This window comes from Fundulus heteroclitus, chromosome 8 (assembly GCF_011125445.2).
Source record: "Fundulus heteroclitus isolate FHET01 chromosome 8, MU-UCD_Fhet_4.1, whole genome shotgun sequence".
NCBI classification, from domain to species: domain Eukaryota; kingdom Metazoa; phylum Chordata; class Actinopteri; order Cyprinodontiformes; family Fundulidae; genus Fundulus; species Fundulus heteroclitus.
The window spans coordinates 31,922,797-31,950,109 of record NC_046368.1 but is presented as its reverse complement, the minus strand read 5'-3'; the positions used below and the strand labels follow the sequence as shown (position 1 = coordinate 31,950,109).

At 41.3% G+C, this 27,313-nt stretch overlaps 1 protein-coding gene across 1 annotated transcript; it reads left to right on the top strand.

Moving 5' to 3' along the window:
- Positions 1 to 520: 520 nt before the first annotated feature.
- gnsb (glucosamine (N-acetyl)-6-sulfatase (Sanfilippo disease IIID), b) lies at positions 521 to 27,049 on the top strand. The gene is made up of 13 exons (XM_036140623.1): positions 521 to 877; positions 5,738 to 5,797; positions 8,055 to 8,258; positions 9,639 to 9,704; positions 9,787 to 9,885; positions 21,018 to 21,185; positions 21,281 to 21,363; positions 21,846 to 21,964; positions 22,738 to 22,841; positions 22,941 to 23,042; positions 23,123 to 23,233; positions 25,102 to 25,212; positions 25,327 to 27,049. The coding sequence occupies exons 1-13, from the start codon at positions 674 to 676 to the stop codon at positions 25,474 to 25,476; spliced, it is 1,581 nt and encodes a 526-aa protein (XP_035996516.1). The 5' UTR covers positions 521 to 673; the 3' UTR covers positions 25,477 to 27,049.
- The last annotated feature ends 264 nt before the right edge of the window (positions 27,050 to 27,313 follow it).

Here is a 27,313-nt window from a genome sequence, read left to right as displayed (position 1 = left end):
CTGGAAAATGAAATCAGCACCTCCATGAAGTCCATCAGCAGAAGGAAGCACGTAGAGCTAAATGGCTTAGCTGACTGGACTGTGGAGAAAACCCCAGTGGACCGAGGCTTCTCTTCAGCAGGGACAGGGAAGAAGAAGTGGAAGCAGCTATGAAGCAATCCTGGAAGAAAACCTGTTGGTGGCTGCAGCACACTCGAGATTGATTCAGAGGTTGTTTTTTAGATTGCTATTTTATAAAACAAAATAATAAGACATTTTAAAACCTTCATTCCAATTGGTGTCGTTCGATTGCGCAAAATGATTATTATTTTTTTAATTTTTTTTTTTTTTTTGCTGCGTGGCAAAATGTGGAAAAAACGCGTTGTATCTTAAACCAACGTAGAAGGGAGACTATTAAAACATTGTCACATAAAGTTATAATGCAACAAAAGCTGCGCCTCTGACAGGCTGACTTGACAAAGGTGCGAAGTTAGTCAGCAGTTGTTGCGGCTCTCCGTCTCCTCCCACCCAGCCTCGCTCTTATGACAGCTGACTCTTCACTCCACTTCCTCAATCTGTAGACTCCAGGCACCGCACGCTGCTCCTCGCTCCCGGAGCAGGAATCCAGACGGGCCTTCAGACGAACGGCAGCGCCGGGCTGGGCGTGTGTGAGAGCTGCACCGCAGAGGCCCCCATGGCGGCTCCGTGTCCGGCGGGCGTGAGCGGAGGTAGAGGCGGCGGAGCGGCGGCACTCCGGCGGAGAGCCCCCCCGCTGCCGCCGCTGCTGCTGCTGCTGGCGGCGCTGCTCACCTGCTGCGTCAGGTATGCGGAGAGCGTGAAACCGAGCAACGTCGTCGTGGTGCTGGTGGACGACCAGGACGTAGCGCTGGGGGGGATGGTGAGTCGGCGCACGCGGAACAGCTTTATCGACAGCATTGATCCCGAAGAGGCTCGTGACTGCGCCGTGACGTCGTGACTTTGCACGAACACTTTGAGCTTTAGACATCAGCATTATTTATAATGTCATTATCCTCTGATCCCGAAGTCCGCCAATCACTTTATCTATATACCTCTGATTGTATTTATTTGTTTGTATTTAAAAGACAGCCCACCTTAGCGAAGGTGGCGGTCAAGCATAGCTGCTGCTCTTTCAGTCAGGATGTTGTAAATCCAACGGCTCTAATTAGAGTCTCAAATGGAGTTTTGTTGCAGACTGTTGCAGGTAAATGTTTTGCGCTCCGTATGTAAGGCCTGACTACTGTTGACCATCCGACCGTACTAAATGGGCTGATGTGTCGGGCTGGTGTTTCAGGTTCTGTCTTGAAGTGGTTGTCCTCATACTTGCCTGATAGATAAATCTTCATCCCTGTCCTGTTCAGTTTGGAGTCCCTCAGGGCTCTGTTCTGGGGCCTTGTTGTTTTTGCTTTATCTGCGCCCTCTTGGCCCAATACCATCGTTGAATTGGATTATTTTAAGGATATTTCCTATCATTGCCATGCAGGTGATATCTAGTTGTAGATTTCTCTTCTTAAATGAAGTTTAAAACGGCACGTTTTACTAAAATGCCTGGATTAAATTAATAACTGAATGTCTGAAGGCTTTCTTGATTAAACAAAGAAACAAAAAAACTGAAGTAATCATCCCTGTTGACTTGGGCCTCTTGGCTGTTTGGCAAAATCTTCTGTCAGAATTATGCAAAATATAGCCAAACTTAGCTCTATCATATGTCGTCTTGCGTTTTTTTTTTTTTTTTTTATGCTTTTGTATTGTTTGGATTACTGTAATGCACTAATCCAAAACCTCCCTAGACCGGCTACAGTCTGTACAAAATGCTGCTGCTAGGCACCTGACCTTCAAAACCTTCTCATGTGACTCTACTGATAATGCCACATGGTTTATGATTGATTGCATTTCAAGATCCTACTTTTGCCTTGAAGAGTTTTGCATGGACAGATGGTAGTCTACATCTCTGAAATATTACATGCGTACACCCCTATTAGGGTCCTGATGTCCAGTGATCAACATCTGCTAATGGTCCCCCACACAAAAATGTAAAACTAAAGGAGGCGGAGTTTTCTCTTCTGTGGCTCCAATACTCTGGAACTTCCTTCTTTAGTCTCTGAGATCAGCAGATAGTGGTTTCCTTTAAAGGCCAGTTAAAAAATCTGCTTTAGTTTGATTTTGTCTTGTGTAGTATTATTATTATTATTATTATTATTATTATTATTATTATTATTATTATTATTATTATTATTTTATTTTTTTTACCTTTTTGTTTGTAAAGCACTTTGTAATTTTTATCTTGAGACGCCCTATGTAAAGTGTTCCTTACTTCCTTTACATTACTTGCCTACAAACAGAAGTGTTTCCACAGAAATGACTCTGTTCCTGTCATTTTAATCACTTCTGCTGAGACTTCTGATACAGAAGGGATCATTTATCTACTCGGGAGAGAGCAGATGTTGCTGAAGTTACGTCAGCACCACAGCAAATGGGACAGAATCGTTTCACACCTTCAACTGATTATCAGTAAGAAGGAGATGATGACTGATAATGTAATTTAACGTACACATTTTATTTGCGGTTCATTTTACGAATATACCAGTTTCTGGGTTTCTTTGAGGTCTGACCTGCTGATTCCTACCTGCCCCCCTAACGATAAAACCTATGAATAGAATATATAGAATATATAAAGGTATTAAATGGTCAACCCCACTAAAATCATAGAACAAAGAGAGGTTGCATGTAATTGTACTTTTCAAGGGTTAATTGTTCAGAATAATTTTGTTGTCTGGCTGTTTTATAGAACAGATGTTAGATGAATAATGCTCCAGACTATTGTCTTCGGTCGCTAGCCTGCAGTCTGCTGTTGAGCAGAAATGCAGCTCGCATCTTGCTAGCTTCAGTGTAGAAACTACATTACCTTATTAAAGGTGAGGGGTGTCTTTACTTTTGCACCTCATCTGTGTTTTATGGGACTATAGAGATTTTCAAACAAGCAAATTCTATTCAACTTTATTTAGCGCCAATTCATGAAACATGTCATCTCAAGGCACTTTACAAAGTCAAATTTAATCATATTATACAGATTGGTCAAAAAAATGTCCTATATAAGGGAACCAATTGATTGCATCAAAGTCCCGACAAGCAGCATTCACTCCTGGAGAAGCGTAGAGCTACAGGGAGAGTCGTCTGCATTGTCCATGACTTTGCAGCAATCCCTCATACTGAGCAAGCATGAAGCGACAGCGGAAAGAAAAACTCCCCATTAACGGGAAGGAAAACCTCCAGCAGAACCGGGCTCAGTATGAATGGTCATCTGCCTCGACCGACTGGGGTTAGAGAAGACAGAGCAGAGACACAACAAGAGAGACAAAAAAGCACAGAAGCACACATTGATCCAGTAATCTGTTCTACATTAGATGGTAATAGCGGGTGATCTGTCTTCCTTGGATGATGTCACAGTTAACAGAAGGTCAGACCAGGTGTACCTACTATGAAGATAAAAGAGAGAGAACAAAAAGTTAAAAGCTGAAATGATGACGATAATGCAAAACTGGAGAACAGTAGAAATTAGCATAGTGAGAAAAATAGGCCCTGATGTCTTCCATCAGCCTAAGCCTATAGCAGCATAACTATAGAGGTAGCTCAGGGTAACATGAGCCACTCTAACTATAAGCTTTGTCAAAAAGGAAGGTTTTAAGATTAGTCTTAAAAGTAGACAGGGTGTCTGCCTCACGGACCAAAACTGGGAGTTGGTTCCACAGGAGAGGAGTCTGATAGCTAAAGGATCTGCCTCCCATTCTACTTTTAGAGACTCTAGGAACCACCAGCAGACCTGCAGTCTGAGAGTATTTAGATCTCTGATATATGATGGAGCTTGATTATTAAGGGCTTTAAATGTTAGAAGAAGAATTTCAGGAAGCCAATGAAGGGAAGCTAAAATTGGAGAAATATGATCCCTCTTGTTGATTTTCATCAGAACTCTTGCTGCAGCGTTTTGGATCAGCTGAAGACTTTGAACTGCATGTTGTGGACTTCCTGATAGTAAAGAATTACAATAATCCAGCCTTGACGTAACAAATGCATGGACCAGTTTTTCAGCATCACTCCTGGACAGAATGTTTCTAATTTTGGCGATATTCCTGAGGTGAAAAAAGGAAACTCTGGAAACCTGTTTAATATGGGATATAAAAGACAGGTCTTGGTAAAAAATAACACCCAAGATTTTTTACTTTATTACCAGAGTCCAAATTAATGCCATCCAGATTAAGTGATTGATTAAGAAGTTTGTTGTTTGAGGACTCTGGTCCAAAGATTACAACTTCTGTCTTGTCAGAATTTAAATGCAGAAAACTTAAAGTCATCCAGCTTTTGATGTCATCAAGACATGCCTGTAGTTGAAGTAATTGATTGTATTCATCAGGATTTATGGATAAATATAGCTGAGTGTCATCAGCATAACAGTGGAAATTAATCTTATGCTGTCTGATAATTTTGCCAATCGGAAGCATATATATAGTAAAGAGAATTGGTCCAAGGACTGAACCCTGTGGTACTCCACAGGTGACCCTAGAGTTTGAGGAAGATTTATTAATAACATGAACAAACTGGAATCTGTCCAACAGATAATATTTAAACCAGCCTAATGCTTTTCCCTTAATCCCTACAGTATGCTCAAGTCTTTGTAGGAGAATATTGTGATCAACTGTATCAAATGCCGCACTGAGATCTAACAGGAGAAGTACAGACACAAGTCCATTATCTGAGGCCATGAGAATATCATTAGTGACCTTCACCAGAGCTGTTTCAGTGCTATGATGAGCTCTGAAGCCTGACTGAAACTCCTCAAGTAGGTCATTACTTTGTAAATGTTCACAGAGTTGATTAGCAACTACTTTCTCAAGAATTTTAGATAAGAAAAGATTAGATTAGATATAGGTCTGTAATTTACTAACTCATCTTGATCAAGAGAAGGTTTCTTAAGTAAAGGTTTAATAACAGCTACTTTAAAAGCCTGTGGTACATATCCATTTACTAAGGATAGATTAATCATGTCTAAAATAGGACCACTGATCAAAGTGAATATGTCCTTAAACAACTTGGTTGGGATTGGGTCTAACATACAGGTAGAAGGTTTAGATGAAGCTAAAATTTTAGATAGCTCAGAAAGCTCTATTGCTTCTAAACAGTTCAAACACTGCGCAGATTCTAAAGATTCCTCCAATGCTGCCTCACTTACTGAGGACGAGGTAATCATGTTTGGGAGGATGCCAATTATTAGATTTTTATTTGGATTAATTTTATTTATGAAGAATCCCATAAAGTCATTACTGCTAAAAGCTAAGGGAATGGATGGATCAACGGAGCTGTGACTCTGGGTAAATGGGTCTTTCTTCTAGGATATTAAAATTATAGCAGCCTTCTTTTAACTCATCAGAGGGCAGTAGTAGGTTGTGGCTGGGGGAGGTCTGCGATAATACAGCTGGAGCTGATTCTGGTCTCTCAGTTCACCTCATTTAAAGTACTTTAAATTCCCTGTCCCTAATGTACTGCTTGTTTATCTGTTTGTTTATAGACCCAAAGTATGAATCGCTTTGATCAATTTATTTAGTATTTGACCTGTCGATCACCAATCATACCCACGCCTGGCTGATTAATTTTTGCGTCTTTAGCTTCCGTTTGGTGCTTTTGTTCGTTTACATGCTGGGACACGACAAACCTGGTGTGCTTGACTCCTCTTGTTTCATTATTGCAGACGCCTATGAAGAAAACGAAAGAACTAATAGGAGAAGCAGGAGCAACGTTTGTGAACGCTGTAAGTATTTTTACCCTCCAGCGGAAAGTGCAGGGTATGTCACGCTTTCTGTTTCTCCTTTTCACAGAAAACCTTATTTTTATTGAGTCTCACAGATGTGTCCACTTTTGTTTAAAAAGATATGAATAGAATAGGGTAGGAGGGTCCTTTATTGTCCCACAGAGGGGAAATTCCAGTGTACTAGCAGCAAAAAACAAATTTACAACATAAGAAAATACTGTACAGCTTTTACAACTAGCATACTCAAGGGATTGAAGAAGTGTACAAACAGTATATGCATAAAAAACACTACAGACTATTTAAAATAATGAATAAGACAGCAAAAACAGGAGGTACATAAACTCTTATGTACTTTGTTGGGAGTAGTGATTTTTTATAAGGTAACAGCTGTTGGGAGGAAGGATCGCTCCTTTGTGCACCTAGAAGGCAGCGGTCTGTCACTAAAGGACAGTCTGATTGGAATGGCTCTTTGTACAAGACAATGGATGAACCAAAACTACACAAATATCCCCCAGCTTTGGAAATATGATTTATTTGTATGTTTTAGTGACATGTCCTCCTTTCTATCATCAAGCTTGCTTTTCATTCTCATTTCCCACTTTAACAATAATAATAATATTTGGTGGTGCCTTTCAAAACATTCAAGGTCACCTTACAATAATGTAGAAAATGCATACGTATCGTATAGAATACAGAAGAAGCAAAAAAAAGAAGAAACGGCACAAATGTTTATATCCTGCCTAAAAACATTAGGCAGGATTTAAACGTTGGCAGAGCACCAGTGCTTCAGATTTGAGGAAAGAGAGCGTTCCAGAGGTGATGTAGACACCTAAACAAATGAACACTGGATGCCATGGCAGACATTCAGGTGTGGTCACAGAGAGGTGGATGGAGACAAGTGGGGTGGAGGGGGGTTTGGTGGGAAGCTACAACAGGGTGTCATTCAGATACCAGTGGAAATTAATACTGCACCTGTGGTACATTAGACTTAGTGGAAGGAGGTAGATGGAAAAATAGAAGAGGTCCCAGTACATAACCTTGGGGAACCCCAAAAATAATGGGAGTTGACCTGGACTTGAAACCTTTCAGGTGTATGATGTGAGTGTAGGCAGAGTTGTAAGGGGTAATTGAGCTTAATTTAGCTGCATATCTGTTTTGAGGATTATTCCAGAGATCTGGGCCAGTCAAGAAAAAGGCTGCTTTGTCAAATCTTTTGTCCGATGACATTTAACCTTGTGCCTGAATTTCAGTTGAGATAAATACGGGTGGGGTTAGATGTGACAAGGTAAAATATTTGTAGTTATCTAAACTTTTGGAATGAACCAGGACATGAGCATTTGCCCCCCCCCCCCCCTCCCTCCGCCTGATCTCAAAGATTCATACGAGGAGCCAAAGTGAATCCCGCCCCTGCATTTTTGTTACAAAGCGTAATGCAACATAGTATGTATTGTCAGGAACAAGGAAGCGTCCAAATAATGTAACCATAGTCTCACACAAAGAGAAAAATTGATTGCACAACTTTGTCTTTTGTAGCTGGCTGCAAATGCAACACGCTGTTTAGAACCAAGCTTCTTAAAATGAATACTCAACTTTAGCGTGAAAGGATATTTTTTTTCCATGTAGCCAGAAAGTATTTATAAAAGTCTTTTTTTTTTCTATATTTATATCGTAGAGTAATTAAGAAAATAAGTGAAAGTCATGACATTGTCTTGAACAGAGCATATTATTCCTTATGTTTGTGTCCCATAGATGACTTGTAGCAAACTGTCAAATAAGTGGAAGTCAGACATACTATTTCTTGAGTTCAGACTAAGTTTCAGCCCAAATTACTGCATTTTTCTTTTTTTTTTTTTTCTTTTTTTTTGGGGGGGGGGTTATACAGTAAATTATCAGTAAAAAATCTTCAAGATGTTTTAGTTTTTTGGCTGCATTTAGTCCATTAAACAATGGAGTGGGGCTTAAAATAGATCTTTGGGGAGCACCATATTGTGAGAGAATATGTTGAATTGTTTTCTACAGTAACAGAGTTCTCTCACATAAATAATTTCTAATCGGTACAAGTCTAACTTAATCAACGAAGCCTGTTCTGTAGAGGTTTATGATATACATTAACTTAATCAGCACATAATTATTCACAGTACTGCTTAACGCCTCTTGAGTTGATGGTATCCTTTCTAACCAGCATTGCTGCTGCAAGTGTAATTTGGCCTCATTCCCGTTGAGTGTCTTTCTCCTCTTGCTTCCTTCCCATGCGTAGTTCACGGTCACGCCGCTGTGCTGTCCGAGCAGAAGTAGCATTTTGACGGGCCGTTACCCCCACAACCACGAGGTGAGGAACAACTCCTTGTCTGGCAACTGCTCCAGCGTCCAGTGGCAGCAGGGACCCGAAGCCTTGGCTTTCCCCGTCTACCTCAGCAAACAGAAATACCAGACGTTCTTCGGCGGGAAGTATCTCAACCAGGTGTGGATTCCCATCCTGTTCTTATTCTGTGAAGCAAGAGCAGTTCAGAATAAAACAGAAGTGAAACTCTTTTGTTTTAGCTGACTGACATGTGTTCTAGCTCTGTGGTGAATATTCCAAATTCAAATGTATTATTTAATTTGACTGGCTTTTGGACATTGCTCACGTTTGTAAATGTTAAGTTCTTAACATGCATTCATCATTTGTACTAATATAGTCAATTTGAGGCTTTATTTGATAATTAAAGGCCAGATGCTTTACATAACCTGTTTAGGTGTGTGTTTGGGAATATTTCCTTATGAAACTTCACCCAGGTTTCAACTTTTGAGCTAATATGAAACAGTTTCCATCTAATTGGTGTAATCAGACGGCTCTACTGGTAGAAAACACTCAGCATGATGCTTCTGCCACCATGGTAGAAATTTGGTACAATGGGGAAAATTTCAATGCTGCTTAACAGTGTTTATTTTAGAACAGGTGCTTCTTCCTCGGTCAGAACTAAGCTTCTGGATTTGTGGGGTTTGGGTGTTGTTTTGGAACATCCTAACTCATTTCCCTTCATCTGAGGGGGGAGTTTTGATCCATAAGTGTTAACCCATCTGAATCACTTGTTTTGCTGTTTAGAAAAGACTTTCCCAGCTCGTGTAAATCCACATTTTTCCTTAGATCACTGAGTAATAATTGATTTTATTTGAACCGTTGTTCTACTGGTATTAGCCAGTCCAATGAGTTGTCAAGACCCTTTTTTAATTTTGTTGACCAAAAGTGTAAAGTTTTTTTCAACTTTTTTTTGAGACAAAAACTGAATATTTCTTTGACGTATAAAAACTATTCAAAAAATATTAGAGCAAGACAAAAATCATATTTTATTCATGTAGAAAGGTAGGAAAAATAGTTAACGAGACTTGATCTGAGGTTAGTTGGATCCAAACTTCCACCCATCCTTGGATAAATACTTCCCCGAGGTGTAAAGAAATGATGCATTGGCCTGCAGCTTCATAATCCGCTAAACAAACTCACGGTACATTTCGTCTGGTAACATTTGCTTTACTAAAACGAAAATGACCACAGCTGGCTAAATTGTAATTGAAAATTAGACTCAAATTTAAAACCGGCTGTCGGTATGAAAACTGTCCAATAAATCCTTTCTGTGCTGCAAAGAGGAACTGCCAGCTGCCGTTATTAGTGATCACCGGTTTGCAAGAAGGTTGCTGATGCAAAGATAGCAGTGATGGCTCGTGGTCGAGGTGTTACTTTCAATCCAACACATTTAACCCAACAATAATGGAGGCGGTTGTAGCTATGTGAGCCTCTCCTTTGTCCTCGTGTGAGAAAATCAACTAAACTGCCAACTTTTTCTTTGTATTTAATTTCTATCAGTATGGCAGAAAAGATGCAGGAGACGTCAGCCACGTTCCTCCTGGCTGGGATCAGTGGAATGCGTTGGTGAGTCCGGCCTTAATATAAATTTTCTACCTCAGTCTGCTGTTCTGCTGCTTTCGTCTCACCGCCGCTGTGTGCCGCGCAGGTGGGAAACTCCCAGTACTACAACTACACGCTGTCCGTCAACGGCAAAGCAGAACAGCACGGCGACAGCTATGAGAAGGACTACCTGACGGACCTCATCGTGAGTCATAATCACGCCATGCCATTGTGACTTCTGCTCACACCCAGGCTTGTGATCAGCAGCAGCTCATGAAATCACACTTTTAGAATGACTTCTTATTGGCTGCTAATGTAGAAGTATTAAAAAGCTCAGCCCTGCACAATGTTAATCATCTGCCAGGGAAACGGGCTGCAGCAGCCGTTTACTGTTACTTTAGCTGTTACTCAACATGTTGAACTCCTTTGCTGTTTTATACAGGGGGGATGTTTCTTGCTGCCACATGTTTTCCTCGTCAGGTGATGGTTTCCAACCTCTTGACTTAACCAGCCTAACCAGCTGGCTGCTTGTTCTGCTTTACTTGGAGTTTGTGAAACTGAGCCTGTGATTGGCAGTTTACACATGGGAAAAAAATCACATGGTTATCAAAAATGTTACATCCTGGAAAGCCTCTTCCTGGTCTTTACAGTTCCTTGTTTTGTGCAGAGCTTGGTTCCATTCATGCTCTCAGGACTTATCTTTACTAGATTATAGAATTTTTCAAAAGAAACCTCATGTGTTGAAGAAATGTTGGTCCACTCTGATATTCATCTCTGCATGTCTCTCCATTTTGTTCAGCCTGACTGTCACTGAACCTTTGCAGCACCTGGACTCTTTACTGTCTGTAAATTTCAAACAGAATCAGAACTGACTCTTGTCACCAAGCTTTTGCGGGTACAAACAAGGAGTTTTATGTTGGAGTCCAAGATTTGCGTTGTTGTTGTTTTTTTTTTTTTTTTAGAAACTCCCCCCCCACACACACACACACACACACACACACATAGGCAGACAAGTAGCAACAAGCAGAACAGCAAACTACCATCTAAAACAGAAAAAAACCTTATGCGGGGGAAAGGTGCGAACAGGGGCAGTACTTACAGGAGACATGTCATTTAATTTTTTTTCATTTTTTTTGTTAATGTCTGGTATTATGGTCCTGTTTCGTGACCCAATTCGGGCTAACCTCTAAAGCCGTGCAGATCCCAGTTCTGGGCGAGGAATTGAACCTTCTTTTTGTTTTGGGTTCAGTACTGTAAGTTCCCTTTTGTTAGAAATGGCAAATATGGTATCCACGGATTCAAAGCCAAAATTGAAAATAAAGCACGATTAGATTTAAGCATGTTATTTTGAGAAAACATTCAGAAGGGGGGGGGGGGGGGTTGGCTTTAAGAGGCTAGGCTGTAGCTTAGACAGATGTCCTCACCTTTTGTCTTGTATAGAGCGGCCTACAAAGGTTTTCACACCCTTGGACCTTGTTACGTTCTTTGATGTTACAGCCACCACCCTCAGTGTATTTTATTGGGGTTTGATGCTATAGACCAACTCAAAGTAGTGTATAATTGTGAACAGGAAGGGAATGATGCATCATTTCCACACATTTTCCAAATACAAACCTGAAAAGGGTTGTGTATTTGTTTTCAGCCCCCTGAGTCAGTACTTTTTGGTTCAGTCAGAGCTGCAAGTGTTTGGGGGAGCGATGTCTCTAGCAGCCTTGTGCATTCAGGGACTGGCATTTGACCCATTCTTCTTTGCAAAATGGCATCTGCAAAAAGATGTTTCCACAGGTTCTTAATTTGACTCATCTCCTGGCTTTGAATGGGCAATTCTAACACAGTGGCTACATACAAATACCCTTAATAATAGCTCCTAGCTCCTGTTTTTTCTCTACTGGTGTATGATCGGCAAAGGCTTTTGGTGCTTCGTCTGCCTACTGCAAAAATTTCATATCGATGTCACGATAAATCTGATTATTTGCCCCCGCTGTTGGCCGGAGTTCCATCTTACCCATGTTGGGTACTAGACCATTCTTGCCGGAGAAGACGTAAGCGCGGTGGGCTGTTGGTGAGACTAAGGACCAGTTTGGCACATGCCAGGGATTTTCCTCTCCCAGTTTGGATCGATTCCTCTACTGTATGCTTCTCAACGCTCCTTGGACCCTGTTGGTTTTTGGCTGGTTCCTGTTGTCGACCCAAACCAACAATTCTACCCCCTGCGTCTCATTCCTCCCCACCTTTTTCAGAACTAATACCCCAAGGCTGCTCATTCTCTAATACCCCAAGGTCTTTGGGCCGTAGAGGAGGTTTGGCAATTTATATATCAAGTTTTGTCTGCAAGTCGTTTCTCCACTGTTTTTATCTGCGTCTCTCAGCACTGAGGAGCTTTCCTTATATTTAAACTCTTCGTGTCATACTGTTTGGAATGAGGTGGCCTCAATTTAAAAGCTAGCCAATGAAAGCCGAGGTCGGACTCTTGGTTGAGTAACAATACCCATGCCATTAGACAGAATGCAGAATGCAGAAGTGGAGAAAGAACAAACTTCAAGTCTCATTTCATTTACTGAGGGAGAGTTGGTGCCACTATAAAAAGCAGCAGAGTGAAATATTTCTCTGATATTCTTGCTCCTAACTCTCAAAACCCTCACGTTCTTTATAATATAATCAACTCTGTTGTTAATGCACATAAACCGGCCCTTTTAGAAGCATCAACAGAACTTTATGACAAGTTTCTCCATTTCTTCTTGGACAAGGTTTTTAATACTAGGGCTTGTGGTCCTTTGTCTTGCTGTACTGGATGATTTGAAGTCTAAATCTTCCCCTTCTAGAGAAACTGCTTACCAGTATCATCCGGTTCCCCCCTTGATGTTGTTTCTCCATGTTTTCTTAAGGACGTATTTTGTACTGTCGGGTCTTTTATCCTTATCTCTATTAACAGTATTATAATGTCTAGTATGGTATCTAGTAGTGCTGTCAAACGATTAAAAATTTTAATCGCGATTAATCGCATAATGTCGATTAACTCGAGATTAATCGCAAATTAATCGCATATTTTATCCTTTTTATTTCTGAAAGTGTAATAGCCTGTTTGGGCATTTTAATGTGCAATTTTGCAATAAATGACACTAATAAAATACATGCTTGTACAAAACATATTTTTATGTTATTTTTCAAGCACTTTTCAGAATTGGAATGAAAACATCCTGGTGCCAAATGTTAAACTCGGTACTATAATGGCTAAATGACTAATCATGACACCCTGATGTTTACACCATGTGTAAACAAATGTGTAAATAAATACCTGTTTTCATGCCGATATATTTTTTTTTGCCTCTTAAACAAAGCTAGACATGGTATTATGCATAAACATATAAATGATTAAAAATTGTACATTTCAATAAAGTCATAAGTTTTGTTCATTTCTTCACTCTCTCTCTCTCACACACTTCTAATTCTGAGCTTTCACACCAACAACAATAATTTCTTTGAATATTTTTGCTTGCTGTTTATATCCATATTCATAGAGTTTAAGCCTGGAAAAAGGTTTTAAACTTCCAGGTCATTCCAGTCTTACACTTTGCTTGCATCGGCAGGAGCTTAATACCCTGAATGAGACTGTTTAGCAACTGTTTAGTAACTCCAGGTCCTTCGTTTGGCAACGTGATTCAGCCTTAGTTTGTCAAATACAGAGAAAACAAATTAATAAGCATTAAAGTACGGTTTATGGGTTGGGTTTCTGCAATTTTATCAACGTGTAAAAGCTCATCTTCAGAACCAATGTCTGCTTAAAATGGTGATCTGCACCAAGTAATCTACTTTCATCAGTTATCACCGGTTATTGCACCGTAAACTGCTGAAAATACTTGCAGAGTTGCTCTGTCTGCCGTTACTACCGTCGGCTCCTATGGCGGAGGAATATTTCAGCTGGATACACTAAAATGTAGTGCAGGCAGGTCTCTTAATAACCGCTGTTTCGTCACTTATTTTAGAGCCCAAATAAGCAATTTCACTTTCAGAAACCTGCCCAAAAAAACCGCAACCCGTGACCCATGAAATTTAGAAGCGCTGTTGGCAACAGTGAGCGCAGCGCGGATCTGTCTTGCTACAGTTTTCTAGCACTCTTGAAACTACGGAAAGCGCCGAGGGTAAAAGAAACACCGTCCAGAGAGCGCGGCGGGGGGAAAAACATTAGGGCGATTAATGGGTTTGCGTTAACGCCGTTAATGACGCGTTTAACTGACAGCACTAGTATCTAGCAATTTTAGACATGCTGTGGTGCAACCATTGTTGAAAAATATCTGTCCTTGATCAGTTTTCTTTGTCAAACTTTAGGCCAATCTCCCAGCTACCTTGATATTTCAAAAAAATTTAGAAAAAGTTTATATCCAGTTGAGTTCTTTTTTTTTTTTTTTTTTTGGATGAATTAAATTTTTTGGCGGTCTTCCCATCTGGATTCCATGCCCACCACAGCACTGAATCTGCTCTTTTAAGGGTTTTTAATGATATTTTTTTAGCACTGGATTCTGGAAACATCTCAGTCGACCATGGCATTCTCATCTCCAGATTAGAGCAGTGGGTGGGCCTCACTGGTTTAGTTCTTCAGTAGTTTAGGTCCTACATTTCTAAGAGAAGTTTTAGTGTGGATGATTTTACCTCTACCTCTGCTACCCTCCCCTGGTGGTTCTGGTAATATCCCTCCCTTTGATTTGTATCTCTTTGGCCCCATATGAAAAGTCAGGCCTCCCTCTTACGATTACAGCTGGTGCAAAATGCTGCTGCACAATTTTTAATTAATACAGGTAGACAAGGGCACATAACTCTGATTTTGATGTCCCTTTATTGGCATCCTATTCATTTTCGAATCCATTTTAAAATAATTTTGTTTGTTTTTAAGTTTTTGACTGGTCTTATCCCTTCTCAGTTGTCTGAACTGTTACACCTTTATATGCTCTTAGATCATCTGACTGCTTGTAGCAGCTCAAAAAAACTTTGTGTAAATCGCGAGGAGACAGAGCCTTTGCAGCTGTTGCTCCTAAGGTGTGGAATGAGCTGACGGTAAGGCAGGCTCGTTTAAAAATGCAGTATTTCTCATTGGCTTTCAATACACTTTCTCCATGTATGTGTTGTTTTTTATTTCTTTTTTATTTATATATATATATATATATATATATATATATATATATATATATATATTTAATTTATATTAATATTTAATTTATTTATTTTACTATTGTTTTGTTTTTATCTTTGTACAGCACTTTAGTCAGCTGCTAAGTTGTTTTTTAAGTGCTAGACATTGCGGGGTTCCTTGGCAAAACTAGCTGCCAAGGGAACATACAGGTACCTTCTCCTACCTCCTTCCTTACTGACTGCACAATTCAGACAGCATGGCGACCACTGACGCACTTCCGCTTTGGCTAAAGAGTCCTTACTCTATAAGGATATTCGGATTGAGCTGGTATTTAGTGCCATCTTCCTATCAGCTCTGACCAGATTTCCTGTCCCTGCTTAAGAAAAGCAATGCCACTACATGATGCTGTCATCACCATGTTTCATTGTGCAGAGTATCGGTACATAGAATTTTGCATGTAGACCAGAAAGGTCAGTTCTCGTCTTCTCTGCCCAGAACACCTTCCTGCATTTGTTTGTGGTGTCGTCTACAAGGCTTGTAGCAAACAGCAGTTCGTATGGCTTTCTTTCAACACTGGCTTTCATTTTGGCACTTTTCCATGAAGGTCAGATGTGTTGAATGTGTGACTAATGGTGCAGATGTTGCCTTTAATTCCTGGCCCAAGCCTTCCTACTTGGAGCCTGCATGTTCTGGCTGTTTGGCTTCTATCCAAGTACTGTGGCTTCCAACTGTAGTCCAAAAAATAAGTATGTTAGTTAAATTTGTTTTGTTTTTTTTAAATCCTCCCTTAGGTGTGAGTATGAGTATGTGAGTGTCTGTGTTTCCCTGTGTTTGCTTGGGGATCTCTCCAGGGTGTGTCCGGCCCCTTGCCCAGTGACCACTGGAGATGGGCAAAGGCCCCAGACCCTCTGATGCCTCTCTTCTTCTCTTCTCAAGTCACACAAACATACTAACAGATATCAGTAGAACATGATTAATGTTTTACTCTATGGAATGATTGACTTCAAATTGCCTTCAAGTCTCTCAAGATTGATGGCTGATTTAAAAACGACTTGCAGATTGCTTGTATTGTGACACTTAGGAGCTGTTGAGCAAGACTTTAACAAAGATTGCTGATCACAGGTGGATGTTTCTTAGCCAATTTATTTAACATGCATTATTTGTTAAGCAAACAGTACTTGAGTGCCCCTTGATGGCATGTCAGCATGTGCAGCCGTTGAAAGCTCTGCAGATATGCAAAACATTGGTTAACTGGTCCAAAGCATTGTATTGCTGAACAATTGAACTAGTGAAACTGAGGGTTTCCAGCCTGTGTTGTGACTGACTTGGCCAGCCACCCTGGTAGAGCTACACTTTGTTCATTCTGACATACAGAAGCAGAAAGCACCCTTCACTCTCCTATTCTAAACATACCACTGTAACAGCATGTAATATGGCATCAATTAACTAAAGTAATGAATTAAAATCAACATGAATAAAGGAAATGCTGGATAACAGATCCTACCTCTCCCACAGGAGAATGGAAGAAAAGGGGAGGGCACATAAGCAGACGCTGTTTACTCACAGGGGGACCCCCCAAACGTGAACACACAGATGACAAAAAAGAGGTTGTGTGGTCAGACGGCAAAGAATAAATAATTTTGTGGTACAGTTACACAAGGACCATGGATTATTGCACCATAGTCCGTCATCTTATCAGCTCGAAAACTAGAAAGACGCAAATCCTGTTATCACAGGAAAACAAGCTTCCTTATCTCCAGATAACGAGATAATTTTCTCGTTATCTGGAGAAAACCCACACAAAAATAATTTCTAACGGGGTTGGCAGATCTCTGCGAAGTGAAGATGCACCGATTTCAACAGCCAAACACGAATCAAATTTAACTAAAAGAATAAGAATAAAATAAACCATGTATGTGGTGTAGAATCTGTGTGTTTTATGAAGGATGTGCCAGTGCTGTATGGTGCAAACAAGTCGATACTAGCAGCTGTAGCTGAAGGACTGTGCCGGTCAAACATGCTAAGAGCGCCTGAGTCCGTAATGACTGGGAATAGAATGGTCTCCACAATACAGAAATATTTACTAATCTGACGGCTGGAAATATCTTTTCCCAGAACCAGGTGTTTCTAAAAACCCAGTCTGTCTCACCACTTTCTGCACCTCTGCAACTGGACTCTGGTAGCAAGCTGGGAGACAAAGCAAGAGATGAACAGCCAAGTGTTGGACGTTAGTGTATAGTCCACTGGGGCTGGTGATAAAGCGTCTGTGGCAACGCTGTTCTTGCTTAAAGGGATGGGTTCAGAGTATCTGAAGCAAGGTTCTTTTAAAACCTCATAAAGAGTATCCTGCGTGCAGTAGATGACTCTCTCTTGCTGTCATCATTCAGTGTAAATCCAGATTGGTTGATTGTGGCGGCTAAAGTTCTTCACTGAGGAGCCAATGATTACCCACACAGGAAATGGAGATAAAAGGTGGTGCACCACCAGAGATCTTCCTGTGTGAAACACGTACCAAGAACAGAACACGCAAGTGTTTCTGGTCGAAAAATACGGCAGTGTGGAAAAACATGAAGGTGGTGTTAACTTTTTACTAGTAGACCAGGCATGGGCCTGTATAAGATTATCACTGTAGGGTGTGACCGTAACACCAAAACCTTTAAACTACAGTTGATAAAATAAGAGAGCTGCATTTTCTTTCAAAAAGAGAAGCAATAATCGTATATGACCTTGATTTAGAGTTTAATCGTTAAGATTAAGAGTCCGATTAAGCTCAATCGGAATTGATTTGTTTTCCAAATGAGATGATTTATTTATGCCGATTGATTCTCAATGCAAACGGTTCTTCCACCACACAGACTGGATATATTACATCCCTATTGCATATAGGCTCCGCCATCACGTCCATGAAAAAGGCAAAAAGCCGCAATCCCCTACCGCTCAATGCTTATTCAGTGAACTGTTCCACATATCGTGTTGCGGGAATGTAGTTAACTTGTAGCTAAACAATGTTGCAAGTTTTATCTTTCAACCTACAAAAATGCGTAATTTGTGTCAGTCCCTCTCAGAAAATTATTCGTGCACCACTTCACCATCTTGCGCTATTCGTGTCCTGTTATTGGGGAATCTTTAAACCTTGTCAATAGCTTTGTTTTCAACTAGTGCTACATAATATTTACACTTGCATTCACCTCTGCCAGTCTGGCGTAAGGTCTCTGGATGCATTATGGGAAGACAGTGGCCCTTTGCTCTTTATAGCATAACCCTGGCCCATAGGCTTGTTAAGCTAGCCTGGCAGTTTGCTTCTTAAAACACAACATTCAAGCTTTGTTTTCAAAACGTGTTACCGTGGTAACTGTAATGTACGGTGGCCCTGAGGTGCAAAGCGCTACAACAATAAGGAAAGCACCCCAACATTAACAAAAATATTACAACATTAACAAAAGCACTTCAACATTAACGAAAGCACTTCAACATTAACGAAAGCACTCCAACAATAACGAAAGCACTCCAACAATAACGAAAGCGCTGCAACATTTAGGAAAGCGCTGCAACATTAACAAACCGGAAGAGGTACGTCCCAGTGGGAGACCTAAGAAATCGCTGATTGGACTACAGCTCGTTTTTACTTTTGAACCGAAAGTTATTCTGGCTTTACTGTGTTTTTTAAAACCATAAATGTTCTCGGTGATCCAAACCGTAACATGCAGTCTAAAACGCCACTTAGTCTGTTTATAAGTTTCGCTTTTATTAATTATGCTTTTTTTTTTTTTTTTTTTTTTTAACTACGTGCGCTGTGTTTCTGTACCTCAACGCTCTGGTCTGCTCCTCTCCCCTCCCTCCCCTCGGACTCAGGGGCTTTTATCAGCGGCAGCCTTATCACTACATTTAATGTCTTTCCACTCCTACCAAAATGTCCTAATTAAAATCAATAGGAGAGTCCGTAGCTGTGTTTCATGCTATTTTATTTTTAACGACACAGAACCAGTGGCGCTTCGGTGGGCGTGCTGCCTCGGCTTGAATTCAGGTGCACAAAATTACGTTAAATATAATTTAGGTGTGCACTTTTAAGGATCATTTTAAGAAGCTTGTAACATCAGGAGCTTCAGTTCAGACCCTTTATTCATTCTCTTCCCTCTAAAGGAGCCCTATACAGTCTTTATTTATGTATTTCCCCCACTGTTATCCCTCGCGCGCAGCGCACCAGGGTTAAATAGAGCAGCAGCTGCGGATCATGCGTAAAGACAACCCCCCCCCCCTTAAAGCATACAGGGCTGCGTCGTTCACGCTGCGTCTTTACACATGATCCGCAGCTGCTTTATTTAACCCTGGTGCGCTGCGCGCGAGGGATAACAGTGGGGGAAATACATAAATAAAGACTGTATAGGGCTCCTTTAGAGAAGAACTGAAGCTCCTGATGTTACAAGCTTCTTAAAATGATCCTTAAAAGTGCACACCTAAATTATATTTAACGTAATTTCGTGCACCTGAATTCAAGCCGAGGCAGCACGCCCACCGAAGCGCCATTGGTTCTGTGTCGTTAAAAAGAAAATAGCATGAAACACAGCTACGGACTCTCCTATTGATTTTAATTAGGACATTTTGGTAGGAGTGGAAAGACATTAAACGTAGTGATAAGGCTGCCGCTGATAAAAGCCCCTGAGTCCGAGGGGAGAGGAGCAGACCAGAGCGTTGAGGTACAGAAATACAGCGCACGTAGTTAAAGAAAAAAAAAAAAGCATAATTAATAAAAGCGAAATTTATAAACAGACTAAGTGGCGTTTTAGACTGCATGTTACGGTTTGGATCACCGAGAACATTCATGGTTTTAAAAAACACAGTAAAGCCAGAATAACTTTCGGTTCAAAAGTAAAAACGAGTGTAGTCCAATCAGCGATTTCTTAGGTCTCCCACTGGGACGTACCTCTTCCGGTTTCTTAATGTTGTAGCGCTTTCCTAAACGTTGCAGCGCTTTCCTAAATGTTGTAGCGCTTTCGTTATTGTTGGAGTGCTTTCGTTAATGTTGAAGTGCTTTTGTTAATGTTGTAATATTTTTGTTAATGTTGGAGTGCTTTCCTTAAAGTTGGAGTGCTTTCCTTATTGTTGTAGCGCTTTCATTAATGTTGGAGTGCTTTCCTTAAAGTTGTAGCGCTTTGCACCTCAGGGCCACCGTAGTAATGGGCGGTCCTTAGCTGTCCACACCAACCAATTTCCAAAGAATAGACCTTCTTTTCTGTAACAAGCAAAATGTGTTTAAGTAGTAGGCAGTGTGGTTAAGATTGGGGCAAGTGCACCGCAGCCCTGTTCTATACGGCCAGAGAAATCAATGGTCACTTCAGAACCATCTGTGGCAACTTATTAAAAAGACCTTTCATCTATGGTTTGGAATGGTACCATAGATGTTTTGAAATTGAAACCTTGGCAAACCTTGATACCCTTAACAAATCTAAGCGTTTTGCAATTACTTAGAACCACCGTCCTGCTTGTCTTAGGTGGATCCTTGTTGCCACACACCTGACTTAAATGCAGCACTTAATGGTTACCCCCCATGCACAGGAAGTTTAGTATTTGTGCGCTTCTTTCTACCTCCCTTACCCTTGTAAATATTAATCGGCTTCAATATAAATAACCACAAATTTGTTTGAAGATTCATAGAACAGCGTTTGCATTTAAGCGCTGTGACATTTTTGAGATTAGACTTGCCCAACTGATTTAAATGATTGCATTATCACTGGTGATACCATGGAGTTCTGGACCTATTCGTTAAAATGTATTTTTTGGCAACAAGGGAACACATTAAAACATGTAGGACGGTGCCTGACACTGGTTGACGACTAGCGTCCCACTTCCTGAACCTGTTTGGACCTCAAAATGTTGCAAAGCCCACATCAAAACCACATGTTCCTTCTTATCATCGTTTAGCTGGAAGGAACTGAGCTTGAAAAATGGCAAAACAAGTCCGTCAATCTGACAACCACTCTGGCACCCATCTGCAGCTTTAAAGGATCATCCATGATGTGCACGGATACCTTCACCCCGCTCAACCGTACTGTTAAAATATGTCACCGTCTCTCCTCGCTGTCTCCCACTTGGCCAAGTTGAGGGGTTCTGATTCTCTAACTGTGATTAGGAAAAGTCTGTGCCTTCACATGTTCCTCTGCATGTTCAGCAGCAGTGCTGTGTGTTGCTAATTCTTGTTTTTGTCCTTGATCCAGCTGAACCGTTCGCTTAGCTTCCTGGATGACAGAAGCCCCCAGCATCCCTTTTTCATCATGCTGGCGCCGCCAGCTCCTCACTCCCCGTGGACGGCAGCGCCTCAGTACCAAAAAGAGTTCAGCAACGTGCAAGCCCCCCGAGACGGCAGCTTCGACAAACCAGGGAAGGTGCGGCATGGCCAGTTTTACTCATTCAACGTCAGATCTGGCTTTGAGCTGAATCTCTGAGGAACCCCTGTTTGTTTTGCTTCTTTTATTTTCAGGATAAACACTGGCTGCTGCGTCAGCCTGTCAACCCCATGCCAAACAGCTCCATTACCTTCTTGGATAATGCATACAGGAAAAGGTACAGATAGATTTTCCTCTTTTTAAAAGCATAACAGAGTATGAACAAATACAGACGTGCATCTTACATTTTCAAACAATCCGTGCATTACATCTGTACTTGTGAAAAAGTAGTGGCAGAGGTCGTACTGCAATGAAGACATTTTACAGCACTTCCTGGACCTTGAAGGCTAAATGGACTCAGCTGATACTGACTGTGCATAGTGTGCAGAGGTCACAGACGCTCTGCAGAGTCTTGATATACAGACGTCCAGTTTAGCTTAAAGCACATTGCATATAAAGCTTCATGGACTGGGTTTCCATTAATGCATCCAAGCTTTACGCCACCAGTGCAAAGTGCCAGATATAGTGGCCTAAAACACTATCAGAGTAAATGCTGAAACTAGCCTCCGTTTTGTTTAAAAAGGGTCCTCGTCTGACCTCCCGATCGACCGTGGCACTCCGTTGTGCTGAGACGCTGAACCAAAATGCTTTACCCCTCAGGTGGCAGGCGCTCCTGTCTGTGGACGACATGGTGGAGAAGCTGGTGAAGAAACTGGACAGTATAAAGGAGCTGAACAACACCTACATCTTCTACACCTCAGACAACGGCTACCACACAGGTGTGCTCCAGGAATCTCCCGCTAAAGCAGGGAGCTTCCTTTCAAGTTAGAAATCTTTTAATGGCTTTTTACGCTCCGCTCGTGGCTCATACGGCTGTGATTTCCATGCAGTTATGTGTTTTCACATATTTCCACATCCAGTTTATGCAGAACCTGTATCCTTTTTAAAGCTGCAACCAACACTCATATTTAAAAAAAAATGTAATCCTGTGAAAAGCTTCAGTCGCTGACTGTGATAAATAGGAAGCTTATACCCCTTGAACTACATGATATCTCACTGTGAAGCACGGGGGCAGCGGCATCATGATGTGGGGATGCTTTTCTTCAGTAGTAACAGGAAGGCTTATCAAAATTGGTGGATAGAGCTAAAGACATGCTCTACAAATAATCCGAGGAGACATGAGCTTTTTGTGAAGAATAATGGGTCAGACTTTTGGGTTAAAGCTGGTATAGAAGTACCCCAAAAACCCGCAACTATGATGGTTCTACAAAGTATAGACTCAGGGGTGCTGAAAAGAAATGCACACCACACCTTTCAGAGTTCTATTTATAAAATATATTGGAAACCTGCATCAGTATAATTTCACTTCCCAATTCTGGACAGCTTGGTAAATAGTCCTGATGCGATTCTTTTTAGCTGGACGCTTACCTTTAACATTTAATTTATGGTTAAGTTTAAAGCTTTCTTTGCTGCTGTTGTGGGAACCTACAAACAAAAGCTCCTTGTGTTGACTTATAAACCCCGGGGTGATCCTCTGCGTTCTCTGTCCCAGGTCAGTTCTCTCTGCCCATTGATAAGAGGCAACTGTATGAGTTTGACATCAGGATTCCGCTCCTAGTCCGTGGACCTGGCATCAAACCAAACCAGACGATAAAGGTCAGAACTATCTTCCAGCAATGTCAGTTTTCAGCTTGCATTTTCTCATGAAGCATTGTAATGTTGCTCTTGGCTTCTGCTCGTTTGTCGCCCTTTCAGGCTCCAGTGCTGAATATCGACCTGGCTCCCACCTTCCTTGACATTTCTGGTGTCAACCTGTCGACTGCCAACATGGATGGACAGTCTTTCCTCGCTCAGATGGTCAGTTGCTGCTTTTCATTGACTGACATATTTTCCTATATGCCGATTCTTGCCTAAATCCTGACTAACGTCTCTTTCAGGCTCCATCTCTGCGGAATGGCACAGTGCGGCCATTTTTCCTTGTTGAATACACAGGAGAGGGAAATCCAACCAAGGACCCCACCTGTCCTAAACTTGGCCCTGGAGTGTCTGTAAGCAAACACAAATGTCTTCACAACTTAAATGCAGCATTAGACGATTTAGCTCCTTGTTCTGTATCTTTGAATGCAATCTGAAAAACAGGTTTGTGTGTGTTTTTTTTTTTTTTTTTTTTAAACTGGCATGCTTGGCTGTTGGGAATTCCAGTAAATACATTCCAAGTAAATTGAATGAAAACTTAAAAGTTCAATTCAAATTTATATAGCACCCTTTCACAACACTTGCTTCATCCACTCCTCCTGGATGAGCATGCAGCGACAGTGGACAGTTGCTTACATTGTCGTTGACTTTGCAGCAATCCCTCATACCGAGCATGCATGTAGCGATGGTGGAGAGAAAAACTCCCCTTTAACAGGAAGAAACCTTCAGGAGAACCATGATCAGTGTGAACGACCACCTGCCACTACCAATTAGGGGTTTGGGAAGACTGAGCAGAGATGCAAAAAGAACATAGGTGCACTGATCCAGGCATACTTTCTGTTGGGGTACTGGCAAACTAGCTCCATAGGTGGCTTTGTCTGAAAGAGGGCGCTTGCGGTTGGTTGCAATCAAAGTTCAGCCAATAACTATGTCTAGGAGAGAAATAGGACTAAACACTGAGACGGCCAGCTGGACCATCTATAACATGAAGTTTATGACAGCAGTAGTTCAGCCGATCTGGCCCCTAGGGCGGTGTCACAGTTAAACAGAACGCCAAGCCAGATGTAGCTACTATGAAGAGAAAAAAACAGAGGGAACATAAAGTTAAAAGTTGAAATAACAAATAATGCAAACTTTGAGAGTAGTAGGAGAATGTAGCAGAGTGAGGGAAATAGCAGAGTGAGGTCTTGATGTCCTCCAGCAGCCTAAGCCTATAGCAGCATAACTATAGAGATAGCTCAGAGTAACATGAGCCACTCTAACTATAAGCTTTGTCAGAAAGGAAAGTTTTAAGCTTAGTCTTAAAAGTAGACAGGGTGTCTGCCTCACGGACCAAAACTGGGAGTTGGTTCCACAGGAGAGGAGCCTGATAGCTAAAGGATCTGCCTCCCATTCTACTTTTAGAGACTCTAGGAACCACCAGCAGACCTGCAGTCTGAGAGCGAAGTGCTCTGTTAGGAACATACGGGGTAATCAGAGCTCTGATATATCATGGAGCTTGATTATTAAGGGCTTTATACGTTAGAAGGAGAATTTTAAATTCTATTCTTGATTTAACAGGAAGCCAATGAAGGGAAGCTAAAATTGGAGAAATATGATCCCTCTTGTTGATTTTGATCAGAGCTCTCTCTGCAGCATTTTAGATCAGCCTGTGAATTTAGGTTTATCATCATGTCTCGGCGGGTTTGTGCCGTCCTCTTTCCATGTTCAGAGGATGAATTGAACCAAGCTCTGGGAAACCTCCAAAGATGGGGATGTTGTTTTATGAGCTGCCTCTTCTTTAAATTTCTCCACAACTTTCTCCGTGACCTGTCAGCTATGTTCCTTGGTATTCATGATGCCGTTTGTTCACTGGTGTTCTCTGACGAGCCTGTGAGGCCTTCAGAGAAGACCTGAGATTGAGTTAGGTGGACTCATTTTACTTATGAAAGGACTTCTGCGGATAATGGGTTGCACTTGATCGTATTTAGGGGCATCGGAGTGAAGGGGTCTGGAAAAATAAACTGTGTTTAAAATCACATCAGATCTTATTCTTCCACGTCAGAACTATTCACAACTTATGGCTTGGTTTGTAAAATGGAATCTCAGTACACACAAGACACGGACAACACATGGAAAGGTTCAGAGGGTGTGCGTGAAACCTCTGATGTGTCTACAGTGCCTTGGATGAGTAATCAGTCCACACATACCTAACCAAATGACTTGTTTTCTTTCCCCCCAGCAATGTTTCCCAGACTGTGTATGTGAAGATGCCTTCAACAACACATACGCCTGTGTGAGGACGCTTGACGGCAAACAGGACCTGCAGTACTGCGAGTTTGCAGACAGCGAGGTAACATCCACTCAGCACCATTGAGAACTCGCACGTCTGACGGCTTTTTACCAAAGAAGAAATGGTGACGCCTTTTTTTTTTTTTTTTTTTTTTTTTTTTCCCCGTGTCCACAGTCTTTCGTAGAAGTCTACAACCTGACGTCAGACCCTCACCAGCTGGAGAACATCGTGAAGAAGGTGGATCCGGCAATCCTGCAGGCCATGAACCAGCGGCTCATAAAACTGCAGTCCTGTGTCGGAGACAGCTGTCGTAACATCAAGTAAAGAGGAGGACAACAAGGTTCCTGCCATCCCCAAAGGACAGGGCCATGCTCTGCGATACATTCAGACACGTAGACAGACGTTTTGATTGGTTTTCAGAGATCAGTCCTGGTTAAATTCAGTGCAGCTGCACCAGTTTCGGTCTCCTGTCATTGTACGTAATAGTTACACTTAATTTAGGATGTTGTTGTTTCTCAGTGTTTAGAAAAGAAAACTCCTTATTTTTTAGATTCATACTCATACAGTGAGGTAGCCAGTAGGTTTGGTGCATTCTATTTTTACTTGAAAGTCAGAATTCTGAGTTCAAGTAGGAAAACTCTACCGGTAAGATCCCTTGAAGCCAGTTTTCCTTCTTAGAAAGTGGGAGGCTCCTAAGGGAACCCAGCATGTCTGCCACGCATTAACACACAGGTTATGCAGTATTAAATGATCTCTGTGCACTTCAGATTGTGTCAAGATAAAACCAGTGACACCGCGCTGTCTAATTTTCATTTGAGAACATGACTAATGGATCTGAGTGCATAAGATGCAAATAAATACATTGCTGTTAGGGTACCTTGCTAGTGGTAGTTGGTCGGATCACTTTGCAAAGTAACTGGCTATTTCTGCTGGATTTCAGGCTTACGGCTGTAACACTGGGGAGGTTTGGTTGATGTCCTTCCCACATCAGACATCTGACCTTTAAGGCAAATGAAATCAGCAAGCAGTTGGTAGGTTTTACTTTCAGCGACTCAACAAATGTTTTGATCAGGACTATTTCTTTTTGGACGAATCAGAATGTCTGCTACCTTTTCGGAGCAGGGCCTGTTCATGTTGTTGTTTTGGTCTTTTAATGCACACTTTTTTATCCATGCTGCAACATTTTGTATCATAAACTGCACTATAATGTTAAACCCTCTGAATGCTCTTTGATCACACCTGAGACAGAAACACCAGAAGCTGTCAGACGCTTCTCATGGTGATGCTAAACCAAAGGCTTGTTGGTACTGTCGCAGTTCTGGCCATCTCTTTACTGAATCTGAATGAAACTTTAAGGGATTGTTTGATTTCTTGGGTTTGACGAGATTTCTCCCACCCTTTGCACGAAGCAACCACCAGCAGATGGTTGGCATAGCGCACAAACACTTCAGTTTTCACGTTTAAACTCTAAGCCAGATTTTCTAGATCTACAACCTGTGCAGAGTACTGCTCTGTCTTCACTGAGGCCTTTATGTCTACCGTTTATGCTCTGCAGCACTTTGAGGAAAAGAACAGAACAGTTTGTTCTGAGTGGATCTCATGTGCCTTGGGATGTGAAAATTTAACTTTTTATATTAAAGTTTAATGTCAGATTTTTTTTGATTACATGCAATGTTTTGTAAAAGCCCTTGGAGGTGAGGGAAGTGCCCATGTGCTCTTGAATGTCTTTGATTATAAATAACTGGAAAGGGAATTTTTGTACCCACTGATAAATGCTTCAATCTAGTGTGCCTTTAGTTTTTGCACAGACTGGATGCAAAAACCTGGGTGCCTTTAAATGTGAATGGATTTGCACTGTGATGATTTGTGATTTAAAATAAAGAACATTTTACCATGATCGTGGGACTATTTGCATTATTGCTACTGTGGGTTCACGTCCTTTGAGATCTTCACTTTAAATCATTTTGTCTTGCTATTTCATATATACATACTGTAAGTGGTACTTCTCTGTATGAATATGGTGAAAGAATTAGCCTGGGGGGTACATTTAATTTGGTTAGAAACCATTGCCATGTGTGGGACATGACAATGGTTTACTTCAATGCAGTTTAAAAGACTTAAGTTTTCTCATAGTTAATAGCACCATTCATTTCAAATCTAG

What these genes read in the sequence shown, in the direction of transcription:
- gnsb (XM_036140623.1), top strand. Translation starts at nt 674, where the DNA reads ATGGCGGCTCCGTGTCCGGCGGGCGTGAGCGGAGGTAGAGGCGGCGGA. An exon ending in GCTTCGACAAACCAGGGAAG is followed by an intron (nt 21,186 to 21,280) that starts GTGCGGCATGGC and finishes TTTTATTTTCAG; the next exon opens with GATAAACACTGGCTGCTGCG. An exon ending in GATAATGCATACAGGAAAAG is followed by an intron (nt 21,364 to 21,845) that starts GTACAGATAGAT and finishes TTTACCCCTCAG; the next exon opens with GTGGCAGGCGCTCCTGTCTG.